The sequence below is a fragment of the Rutidosis leptorrhynchoides genome, chromosome 6 (assembly GCF_046630445.1).
Source record: "Rutidosis leptorrhynchoides isolate AG116_Rl617_1_P2 chromosome 6, CSIRO_AGI_Rlap_v1, whole genome shotgun sequence".
NCBI classification, from domain to species: Eukaryota; Viridiplantae; Streptophyta; class Magnoliopsida; order Asterales; family Asteraceae; genus Rutidosis; species Rutidosis leptorrhynchoides.
The window spans coordinates 36,175,785-36,188,939 of NC_092338.1; the positions used below are offsets into that span (position 1 = coordinate 36,175,785).

General features: G+C 35.0%; 1 protein-coding gene across 1 annotated transcript; it reads left to right on the top strand.

Annotated features, from left to right (window-relative positions):
• Window positions 1-8,285: 8,285 nt before the first annotated feature.
• On the top strand, window positions 8,286-11,805 carry LOC139853283 (peptide chain release factor PrfB2, chloroplastic). Its single transcript, XM_071842654.1, has 7 exons — window positions 8,286-8,804; window positions 9,049-9,261; window positions 9,596-9,697; window positions 9,807-9,944; window positions 10,061-10,365; window positions 10,719-10,872; window positions 11,467-11,805. The coding sequence occupies exons 1-7, from the start codon at window positions 8,406-8,408 to the stop codon at window positions 11,599-11,601; spliced, it is 1,446 nt and encodes a 481-aa protein (XP_071698755.1). The 5' UTR covers window positions 8,286-8,405; the 3' UTR covers window positions 11,602-11,805.
• Window positions 11,806-13,155: the final 1,350 nt, after the last annotated feature.

The following is a 13,155-nucleotide window of genomic DNA, read 5'->3' on the forward strand; positions in this document are numbered from 1 at the left end:
TTGGAATACACACGAGTTTCACGCAAATAATCATGAGGTCATGGATACGAGGAAGTGGGTATCGGTTTCCAACCGAAAATTATTTAGTTCACAAAAATCCATACATAATTGTAGGAAAGAAAGAAAAAAAAAAATTTCTCCTTAACGAATAGGTTTTGAGCTCCTTAGTTCTATAGGTGTCAAGTCATAATTCTTAACGTATATCCTCTGATAAAATTTATAGGCACACAATATATTCCGTTGGTCACTTAAATTGCCTAAGTAGTGTCTAGGGAAAAAGTGGAGTGCAAAGAGCACGAGTCAAAGACTTGGTTATAAAACGTCTAACGGTAATGAAATCGAATAAGTATGAAGTATACGGTTTGTTGTGAAGAAACGTACCCGTTACTAGTCCATCGTCGTTCCGGAAATCCTAGGTGTCGATGTTGAAGGTTCAACGGCGTGCGTTGGGGTTGATTTTCTTATTTGGGCACACATTCCTAAAATGACCCAGTTGGCCACATTCGAAGCAAGCACCCGTTCTGTGTGCGTTGGGCATCTTTCGAGCGACGGGTCCTTGGCGCCGGTGGTGAAACCTGCCACATCCTTCAAAGTGATGCTTGTGGCATTCGTTACAAAAAGGTAGTTTTCCGGCATAGCTTTTCTTGTCGTTGGAGGTAAAAGGCTTCTTGGCGGGGTTGTTGTTATTGTTGTGGTTGCTTGATTGAGAGGCTTCCCATGTTCTTTTGTTGTTACTCGGGTGGTTCTCGACCATTGGTGCCGGTGCTTCCATTTCATTCACCGTTTCTAAGGCTTGGCGGGCCATTGTTAAAGCCTCTTGTAGGTTAGTGGGTTGAGATGTCATTACCTTGTGTTGAATGCTCTTAGGGAGGCCATCCATGTAAAGTTCGACTCTTAGGGATTCGGGAGTCATGAGATTTGGACACATCGAGACTAGTTCGGTAAACCGTTGATTATAAGCTTCGAGGTCATTTCCGACCGTTTTTAAATTCCTTAGACCCTGTTCGAGCCTTCGAGTCTCGTCGCGCGGGAAGTATTCGGTGATCATTCTTTCTCTTAATTCGGTCCAAGAGAGTGTGTGGGCTTCATCGCTTCCCATCAATTGTACATACGTGTTCCACCACGAGAGAGCAATGCCGGTGAAAGTGAGGGTGGAAAACTTGACCTTATCTTGGTCTCGACAACCGCTTGTGTTAAAAACGGTCTCCATTTGTTCAAACCATCGGGTGAGAGTAACCGGTCCTCCGGTTCCATCGAAAGTGGGAGGATTGTACTTCATGAAGTTCTTGTAGGAGCAACCTTCGATTGAATTACCGGCTCCATGATTGTTTTTGTTAGAAAAGTGATCGGCCACGGCCGTACCCACGGCGGTGGTTATCATTCGTTGAAGAGCTTGTTCTAGAGTTTCGAGAGGAGTATTGTGTTGACCTTGGTGAGCCATTGTTCCTTCATGAGACAAGAATATCGTTGGTTAGTATTTTCAACAATACTAACCGGAGTATGGAAATAGGATAGAGAGGAAATTTTTCCTTGACTCGCCTTAAATTCTTTACGTCATAATGTCGGAACGTCCATGTGAATCACCGTAATATAATCCCGGAAATTATATTACCCTGATTCTCATGTGCATTTAACATTACTTCATAAAGTCAAGGTGGCGCATCAACAAAATTTATCAACGTAAGATCAAGATCGAATACGAGTTAGATATGATAGAAGAGTTCGAGTATAAATGCACAATTAGTCAAATAATTCCTACTTCAGTCTATATGCCGGTTGTAGTCTAGATTCACCTATGTACCCTATGACTCGGGGTGGACACAAATGAACTCTAAATCCCTACAACCAAGGCTCTGATACCACTTGTAGCGACCCCGACAAATCGTCAAGTGACGGCGTCGTCTACATGGGTCCCATTACCTGGTCATAAGTCTTTATGACAACGTTTGACCAAAATATGTCGCCTTCATTTCAACATAAAGATTGTTTCCAAAGTTTAAAAGAATTGTTCAACCAAAAGTTAAGTTACAAGGTTATAAGTACAAATGAAATCTAGGCGACACGGTTTAAAGTAAAGTCATAAGACGCTCCATGAAATGCATGTATACTCGACATCCAATGCAAGTATCAAATAATGAGCGGAAGCATGTATCACATATCGTGCAAGACCTGAGAAAAACATAGAAATCTGTCAACGAAAACGTTGGTGAAATCATAGGTTTAAGTAAGTAAGTGAGTAAAAGTAAGTAAGTCGAACCACAAGGTTTGCAAAGTTGAAATAATAGTAATACATTCTAAAAGTTAATATTCACGAGCACCCAATTATCAAAGCTTAACATTCCATCCATTGTATACCCCATCCATAGTGCTAGAACAAACACTGATTCTCGAAAATATATTTCATCCGTAGACGGTAGCGAACCGTCAAAGATGAGGGTTGTCAACCCATATGGATCCATACAACATAAGTTCTCGCTTACACCCGGCAAGTGTAACTAATGATAATCGAATTGAGGATTTTGTTCTAAACTCGTATGTAGAATGTTTGTTTTCCTGTACTTGTGTTCACTTAGTAAAAGAAATGTTTATGTTTTCTCATCCCAAATGTAAGTTCAAAAAGAGTAAAAGTGGGACTATGATCTCACCTTGAGTGCGAGAGTTATAAAAGTACTTCAACAAGTAAACGCGTGCAAAGACAAGGCTAGTCTTGACCTAAACATATAGGTTATATCAATAACGGTAAACACAAACGGTCAAAGATGTTCAATTAGTCCTATGGCTCGTTACGACTCGATTATGTAGCATGTGAATCAATTAGTCAAGTTTCATGCACGATACAAGTAACTAAGCATGTTAGAACGATCGTATAATTGTTTGGTTAAGTTTGACTAAAAGTCAAACTTGGTCAAAGTCAAGGTCAACGGGGTCGGGTCGGGTGTCCGACAATTTTCTCATGATGAGAAGTCATATACGAGCATAATAGTCAAGTTTCATGGTAAACGGGGTTATAGTAAAGCGGGAAACATTTTTGTGACATGAAAAACAAAGGCAAAATGAGCTGGGCAGTATGCGCGGCGCGCAATGGGTTGCGCGGCGCGCACCCAAGTGTAAATCCTGGTCAGAACTTAACCACGAAGGCAAACATCTGGGATTTCTAATTCTGCGCAGCGCGCGGGTATATGCGCGGCGCGCAATACCTGGGAAACATGCAGTTTGCAGAAAAATGGTCCAAGTCACGAACCAAAACTCAAATTAACATATTTTATGAACCGAAAACATCCAAAATGCATACTATATATCGTTGGAAAGGTAATTTGACAAGGAAAACAACTAAACACATTTCATCAAACAAAAACATCAATTTCAATAACCGATTTTCCGTCAAGTGATCATTAAGAATCCATTTTCAAAGTTTCAAGTTCATCAAATGCATTTTAAGTTTCGGGAATCCAATTCACACATGTGATATGCCGTTTTGAAGGTAATGAAGCATACATTACTACTAAACACTAACAATTAACATTTCATGGCATTCAAGCATCCAAAAATTCATGTCAAGAACTATCAAACCCTAGTCAAACATCTCAAAATCAATAATCATGTTTTTGAAGTTTTCTTAATCAACCTACACATCAAAACGAAGCTAATGATACTAGTAACACTTTTAAAACATGCACTTTAACAATCTAACAACATTTGATTATCCAAAATCAAGGATTTAGCAAGCAATTTTCATATTGAACTAGTTACACCAAAAACAACGAATCGAGCATACAAATTACATACACGACATCACAATGAGCCATAGACACTAATTAACAACTTTATAACTCAAAAATCTCAAGAACACATAAAATTAGTGATTTTAGAAAGTTACCCAAATGAGATGAAGTTGGTATCAAATTGAAGAGGATGAAGAGAGGATTCCAAATATGTATTTTGTTTTGGTTGAAGCTTCCAAATCCGAATTTAGATGATGATTCTTTGTAGTGGTGTTTGAGAGAAAATTGGAAAGTATAGAAAGAAAATGGAAATGAAAATGAAAAGGAAAATGGGGAGGTGGGTGTTGACTAGTCAAGCTAGTCACATCTTTGCTCCAATGGCGAAACTAGTCCCTCGCGTTCGGTTGCGGGTGCGTGAATTGACCAAACGAATTATTTTAAATTACACGGAAGTACGGGAGATATTAAAAATCTGATAACGAGAATATTTAAAATGTTACTTAACAAAGGATACGAATCTAGATATGAAGGGTATTATTTAAAAAGAAAAAGACGGGCGTTAAAATAATTTAACGGAAAAATGCGGGATGTTACAAAAACGAAGTAATCATGATGTTGGGCTAATTACTAAAATTGGGTAATTGGGCTTTGTACCATAATTAAAGTTTGGGCAAAAGACCGACACTTGTGGAAATTGGACTATTGACTATTAATAGATGGGGGGTATTGTCTAATTGAGTGACAACTCATTGGAGTCTGTCGAACCTATCTTCAAATTAATTATCCTAATAATTAATAATAATTATGGTTGTCCTATTTAGTGACGTTCATATGGAATCTATTATAATCATTTAATTAATTATTCGGGTTGGGTAATTGATTATTCAAACTGATCAAGTGGGTAAATTAATATTCATATCTAATCAAAACAGGGGTAGATTACATACAGTGATAACTGGTGTAATTGTTGACAGAAGTGATAACTGCGTCACAGTTTAAATCCTTAATTAGTTGGAATATTTGACTTCGGGTATAAGGGTAATTTGACGAGGACACTCGCACTTTATATTTATGACCGATGGACTATTATGGATTAAAACCAGATAGGTATCAAATAAACCATGACAAAGGACAATTAACCCGAGTAACAATTAATTAAAATCAAAACGTCAAACATCATGATTACGGAAGTTTAAATAAGCATAATCCTTTTATTTCATATTCTATCGCAATTTTATTTATTGTTATTTTATTTATCGTCATTTATTTAGTTTACGCACTTTAATTATTGTCATTTATCTTTAAGCTTAAAAATATAAAATCGACAAACCGGTCATTAAACGGTAAAAACCCCCCTTTTATAATAATATTACTACTTATATATATATATATATTTATATAAATATAGTTTTATAAAAATATAGTACGTAATCACTAGCTCCCTGTGGAACGAATCGGACTTACTAAAAACTACACTACTCTACGATTAGGTACACTGCCTATAGTGTTGTAGCAAGGTTTAGGTATATCCCATCCGTAAATTAATAAAACTTGTGTCATATTTTGTAGTATTTCCTAGTAAAAATAATACTATTTCGTACACCCCGCTGCACACATCAGCTTTAAACTTGACTTTCCGATTTGACAATCCGGCAAGTTTTCTTGAACCTTTGAACTTGATTTTCCGATTTGACAATCCGGCAAGTTTTCTTGAACCTTTGAACTTGACTTTCCAGTGAATTTTCTTAAACATTGGAACTAAACATCCGGGTCTCTTTTCGGTGAGTTTTCTTGAACCTTTGAACTTGATTTTTCCGGTGTAACTTTCCGGTTAGTTTTCTTGAACATCTGAACATGAACTTTCAGTGAGTTTCTTAAATTTTGAAATTGATTTTCCGATCTAACTTTCTGTTTTGACTTTGAGGTGAGTTTACTAAACCTTTAAACTTGACTTTCTGGTCTACTTTCAGATAAGACTTTCTCTTTCCTTAAACATGATTTTCTGGTCAGACTTTCCCGTTTGACTTTTCTGTGAGTTTTCTTAAACCTTTGAACTTGACTTTCCGGTGAGTTTTTTTAACCTTTGAAGTTGATTTTCCCGTTCAACTTTCCAGTTTAACTTTCTTGTTAGTTTTCTTAAACCTTTAAACTTGAATTTCCGGTCTGACTTTTCTGGGAGTTTTCTTGAACCTTTGAACTTGAAAATTTTCGATCTGACTTCCCGGTTTGAGTTTCCGGTGAGTTTTCTTGAACCTTTGAACTTGACTTTCCGGTTTCAGTTTCCGGTGAATTTTCTTAAAAACTTAATTTGAACTTGACTTTCCGGTTTGACATTCCGTAAAATATCTCAAATCTTTGTAATTCACTTTCTGATCTTACTTTTCGATTTTACTATCCGCTAAGTTTTTTTGAACCTTTGAACTTGAATTTCTAGTCTGACTTTCCAGATTATACTCCAGTGAGTTTTTTGAACCTTTGAACTTAACTTTCATGTCTCTTTCCGGTTTGACTTTTCAGTGAATTTTCATGAACTTTGAAGTGGATATTCCGATGTGACTTTCCAGTTTGATTTCCGGTGCGTTTTCTTGAACCTTTGAACTTGATATTCCGTTAGGTTTTATAGAATTTTGAATTTGACTTTCCGGTGAGTTTATTAAACCTTTGAACATTACTTTCTTCTCTGAATTTGTAGTGAGTTTTCTTGAACCCTTGAAGTTGATTATCTGGTTAGTTTTATTAAACCTTTAAACTTGACTTTCCGATCTGACTATCCAATCTGACTTTCCAGTGAGTTTTTATGAACCTTTAAAGTTGACTTTTCTGGTCCGACTTTCCGATTTGACTTTCCTGTCTGGCTTTTCGTCCTCACTTTGAGGTTTAATTATTCGGCTAGTTTTTTTGAACCTTTGAACTTGACTTTTCGGTGATATTTCTTGAATTTTGAACTTGACTTTATGGTCTGACTTTCCGTTTTGACTTTCCGGTGTATTTATTGAACATTTGAACTTAATTTTTCGGTATGACTTTCCGACTTGACTTTTCGGTGAGTTTTTCTTGAACCCTTAATATGACATTTCAAGTCTAACTTTCCTGTTGAACAAGTAGGTGACTAGCCGCGCGATGCGGCAACCACCTTTACGAGTGTGTGAAAAGTTTTTGTAATATATAACTATAATAAGAAAATGATCAAAATACCCTCAAAATATAATAATCAGGTGAACAATCAATCATTTGTTTCTAATGATATATAGGATAATAATGCTATAATAATCGCTTGTTTCTAATGATATATAATTGCATTTTCATACTATTAGCTCTAGAATAATGGTGACAGTTAATAAGCCATGTAGTTGTTCTTCACGTCCCACATATGCATCTACCCTTGTAATTTTGTTTGTAGTTTGAGAAAGCAATGAGTAAATAGTGAAGAAGTATGTGTATATATTGTGCTTTCATTAATTCTATCTTATACTATTTGATCACACATCCACTTAATTTAATGTTTGATTAAATATAATGAATTGTATTGGTTAAGTAAAGAACAAAGGTCATAATCTGATAATAAGTAAAAGACATGGATCATATCATGACAAAAAGAGGGAAAATGAAAATGGGGAATAAAACCCCATCAGAGAGTTGAACCGAAAACTTCCTGAAAAAGTGTAAGCGTGGTTAACCATTGAAGCAACACAACAATAGTGATAAAAACGCCACTACTTCCTATATATCCACTAAAGCATAGATTAATAAACCATTACAAAAATAGTGTGAACACTAGCTTAAATGATATAGTTATAAACCATTAAAAAAATAGTATGAGCAGTAAATGCTAGTGCTTAAATGATATCTATATAGTCATATAAAGTTTTAAAATAATGATGTCATCATTAAGCTAATTACCATTTAATTTTCATAATGATGATGTCATAATTATATATTAATTTAATTAAAAAATAATACGAAATCTTTTATAAAAAGAAATACTAATCTCTCTAAATTGTAAAATCTTCTGCAAAACACCCAAATTTTAAAGTATATTGTATAACTTTTATATAATAATTGTATTTTAATTTTCTAAAAAAAATTAAAAGGCATTTATTATTACTAATAGTTATTATAATTATAATTATTATATTAGTAATATTCAAATATGGATTCTTTTTACGAAATTAATTACATTACATATGTATGTGAAAATACATGTCTCTATATATTTGTAAAAACAACGACAAGTTTCTTAGTCAAACGGGTCACTAAAATAATAGCATTTAACATTTACAATCATTTAATAATTAAAACATGTCATTAAATTGTTTCGTTTAAATAACCCGTAATTTCACGAGTCATTTCACTAGTAATTATAATATAAACCAATGATAATAAGTAAAGAGCTTTGTTGTAGATATATTATTTTCGATTAATTATCATTTAATTTTAATTTAATGTTTATGCAAATGCAAATTATTCATATCATGAATTTAACATTTTAACAGGATGAATTTTGTATATATTCAAAGTGCAAGGTGGCTATTCGTATATAAAGCTAAAGAATTGGGGAACCTTTTCGTCGCGAACAATAAACCCTGTTCCTCAACGATCTTGGGGATTTCACACACTTGAAACTGAGCTTCAAATCTGAACCAAATCAATCACAAAACAAATTATTATTTTTTTATTATTATTATGTCATCAAACATACTCAAAAGAACATACAAAATCCCATCCTCAATTCTATCTCGTTACCAAACTATTCCCACTATTTTCCAGTCTCCATTTGATCCTCAACCCACCAATAAACCTCAAAATCATGCATCTAGGTCTAAATTTCTAACCAAGAATTCATTTGGGCTGTTATCAATTCCGAATAAAAGATTGAATTTTTCATGTGGGTCTATCTATAACAACAATACCCATTTGTTATTTAGTACTCAAACAGCCATAGAACCATCAACATCTGATGGACTAACTGTAGATGGCATTATTGCTAATCAGTGGATGATTCTTGATGAGAGTGAGAGTGATTGGAAGAGCCATGCTTCTGCGATTGCTCAATCGATTCGCCTCATCAAAAAACGCTTGCAGGTGAAGTCCCAATTCATAATATTGCTAATTTTGAATCTAATTGTAGATGTTAGGGGACTATAATTTTGACCCACATTTCTATATTTTAAGTTAAGTGTGTTTGAGCAAGAACTAAAGTGTATCAACATATTCAGTTGCAGCTGACATATAAAATATATTTATATTTACTAGTTTTGCAAGACAAATAATGAATATTTTACTCTTTTAATGATGTTATGTAAGAGTTTTTTTTTGGGTGTGACAGTGGAAGAAGTTAAAAGTAAAGTTGGATATGTTATCATTTCAATTAGAAAAGGAAGACCTTTGGGATGATCCTGTTCATGCTGGAAAAATAAGCCGCGAACATGGCTCACTCATGGGTAGGATGAAGTTAGTTAATGGACTTGAGCAAGAACTAATCGAGCATATCGAGATGATCAAACTTGCTCGTGAAGAAGATGATCCTGATTTGGAATCGGTCAGCACTCATTACTTGTTTCACCATCCATTTATTTTCTTATCTGCCTGCATAATTTTTTTTAATTGTATTGTATGTTTTCCTGAGTGTGCAATTATCGGGGGTGATACGATGAGAGGGTTTGGAATGTGGTCAAACTGCCTATAAACCCATAAGCATTTTTCTATAACAAATAATCGGTTAATATAGTTACAACAGTATTTCTTTGTTTACTATTAACTCCCATTTGGCCCCTTCTGATTTCTTTTTAGTTCAATATAAAAAGCTTAATTTCAAACAATTAATGTCTAGGTCCTAGCTGAATGACACTCTACTCATGTTTATCGTGGCACAGGAATCAGTAAAAGCATTGTTGACGATGAGACAAGGTGTGAAAGAAAAGGAGCTTGAAGCTTTGCTAGCCGGGGAACACGATTCTTGCTCTTGTTACATAGAGGTGGGTCGGTTTCATTTATGTGTTACACTATTTTTCTTTGACGTTTTCGTTGAACTATACATCGTTTAATCTGTTGACTATAATGGACTTATGAGTTATGATATGTTAGGTTCAATCTGGGGCGGGTGGCACTGAGAGCATGGACTGGGCAGGTATGGTGATGCAGATGTATAAAATGTGGGCCCAACGTCGTGGATACGGAGTCACGGTTGTGGATGAAATGCGCGGTGAGATTGCAGGAATTAAGGTTTAAATTTCACAATCTTTTGTTCATTGAAACTGATTCGATTATAGCGACTTGTAACATAACATAGCAATATAATAGTAATAATAAATTGTGTTGTTTCTTGAATTTTGTATCAGAGGGCAACAGTTAGAGTAGATGGTGAGTACGCATACGGATATGCAAAAGCAGAAGTAGGGGCTCATCGTTTGGTTCGCATCTCACCTTTTGATAGCGCCAAACGTCGTCACACTTCGTTTGCGGCTGTTGCTGTAACTCCAATATTAGGCGATGGGTCCCACCGTGTTCAGATCAACGAATCAGATTTGAAAATAGAACGATACCGATCTGGTGGGGCCGGAGGTCAGCATGCTAATGTTACGGATAGTGCCGTAAGGATCACTCACATTCCTACAGGAATCACCGCTGCTTGCCAAAACGAAAGGTAAGTTTTAATTTACACAATCACCCCCGGGTTAACTCGAGAAAAGTTCCTTTTTTTTTTTTTTTTTTTTTTTTTTTTTTACCTTAATAAAAAATAAATAGTTTGTTAAGATCACAGAAACAAATTAGTTCCAATAATAATCTAAATTTTCAATTGAACCAAGAGGCTGTATGCGCTTAATTAAAAATAATAATTATATTTCTGCGGCTTTCAACCAGTTTGACATGCATAACTTTTAGCTAAATTGTTTGATATAAAACATTTTCATTGCTTGGGATACATATTGACCCATTCTAGGTCAGGCTCTAATGAGTCAAAATTGCCACTTCTACTGAGCACTTTTTTTTTTTTAGGTCACAACATCAGAACAAGGCGTCTGCAATGGCAGTACTACAATCAAGGTTGGATCAACGGGAGATGGCTCGTCAAGCTCAGATGAACTCACAATATGCGCAGTCTCTTACGGACAATAGTTGGGGAAATCAAATACGTTCCTATGTACTACATGTACGTCTAGTCACTTTCCATTTATTTTATTCGTTCTAGAAAATAAATGACACTTGAATAATGGGTATCAGATATCACGTATTTTAGATGAACCCGAATCTTGTCTAGGACTAGTGTATTGTGGTGGCCAGGGAAGGGTTGGAAACAACAAGGGAGTAATCCTGCTCGGCTGCGTACATCAGAGTATGGGGTCGGATTACTCGCCCTCCCGGGTAGCCAGAATAGGGAAAACCTTCTACCTTTTTTTTACCCTATTTAAAGGGGTTAGGTATGAGGTTAATGACGGTAATATTTTAGTACGAGCCTAATCGGCTGGATCAGGTCACCCTGAAAAGATCTTGGTTTTATAAGTTATTACTGTATATAAATATAAACTATTAGTGTATCAAAATATAATTACTAACATATATATGTTATTTGTAACTTCTTTTCATAAGTAAATATTTTAGGATGCTTCATGCTCAAAAAGGTAATTTGGTTTATCACTTATTAAACTCTTACTTTTAACCTATTCGACCCATCTAGAGTGAGATATTTCTTATCGACGGTTTATCACTTATTTAAACTCTTATTTCTACACAATCAAATATGCAGCCTTATCGAATGGTGAAGGATCTTCGGACCAATTATGAGGTTTCGGACCCTGATTCTGTACTTGAAGGTGAAATCGACGACTTCATTCTGACCTTTTTAACTGACTCAATGGATAAAGAAAACGACGAGGTATAAGAAACAAATGTCAAATTCTCTACTTTTATTGTATCCTAAAGGTTAATTAATTGTTGCCAAGATATCATAAATGGTGATCTTTTGAACAAGTGGGGAATTGTTCTATACTGCCATGATAGATGATTTAATTTAATAGCTATATTATGTCAAAAATTAATCATGAGACATTGATTATCATTTTTGTAATACAACAGTTTTGGAATTTGGTAATTAGATGTGTTTTTGCAGTGAACAGAATACCATGAGCTTTAACTGTTCGTGCAATTTAGCATATCAATCATGCTTATAATAAAAGCTTAGCTACATATAACAAGTGGTTTGGCATATAATAAAAGATTATTAACAAAATATCAATTAATAGATATGATACATACAATCAATCATACATAATTGAGTTTATTTCTAGATATTGGAAAACATCAAGCCTTGTAAGTTTCAATTTTGCATACCATGAGAATAGCATAAGAACGCGATAACGCAAAGACAGGAAACTAAAAAAACATCATATAACGAATTAAGGTTCATAGACATACATCAGACAACAAAATCAAAATCGAACTGTAAGACACAAATATGGATGCAAATCATCTGTCATAAATAGAAACTAGTTTGAAGTCTAATGTGAAAAACTGAAACAATTGATATATGTGACAAACAAATTATACTTTGCAGTTCTTTTACGCAAATTTAGTTTATGAATCGATACTACAAATTCTGAGTGTCATTATCTTGAAACTCCATTTGATCATTCACCCCATTTTCACCATTATTGAATTCAAGATCTGGGAAATCAAAATCAGCCATGAAGTTCAAATAATCGTCAGAATCGTCCAATTCAATTCCATCTAGAGCCTTTACCCATGAACTCGGGTCCATTTCAGTAAACGGTTTGTAAGTTGGATCAAATTTGAGGTTTGGTTCTTTGTTATCCGTATCCATAACTACTAATCCGGGTAGTTGATCTGGTATACATAAATCCATCTGATCAATTTCTAAAACTGGATATTGAACTCCAATATTGGGACCAACCGGAATATCTTGAATCTGATTGTATCGATTATGTTCCAAAACTTGTTGATTACTAAATGCGAATCCAGTGGCATCTTGAGGCATAATTTGAGAACTAGACTGTTCTGCAAATGAACCACCTCTTTGAGCAACATTCTGACCAAAAGGTACGAACGGTCCCTTATTATTAGGGTTACGTCCTGGTATTGGTAAATTGGAACTAAAAGGTCCAGCATTATAAGAACTACCTGGTGGAACAAAATTCGGACTAAAAGGAACAGCTGATCCCACATTATAGTTGTGTTCTTCAGGAATCGACACATGGACACTTTCGTTACGTGTTGTTGGTATTCTTGTTGAATTAGTATTGTTTCCAGCCAAAGAAGCACCTTGTTTAGCACAATTTGGACCAAATTGTCCCTGATGATCAGTATTGATCACTTGATGATTTAAAGAAGATGGTCCATGGTTAATAGATGTGAAATCGATGATATTATTGTTGTAGAGCGGAGGAGAGTGATCAGTAGGGAAAGGTTTTCGACTTAA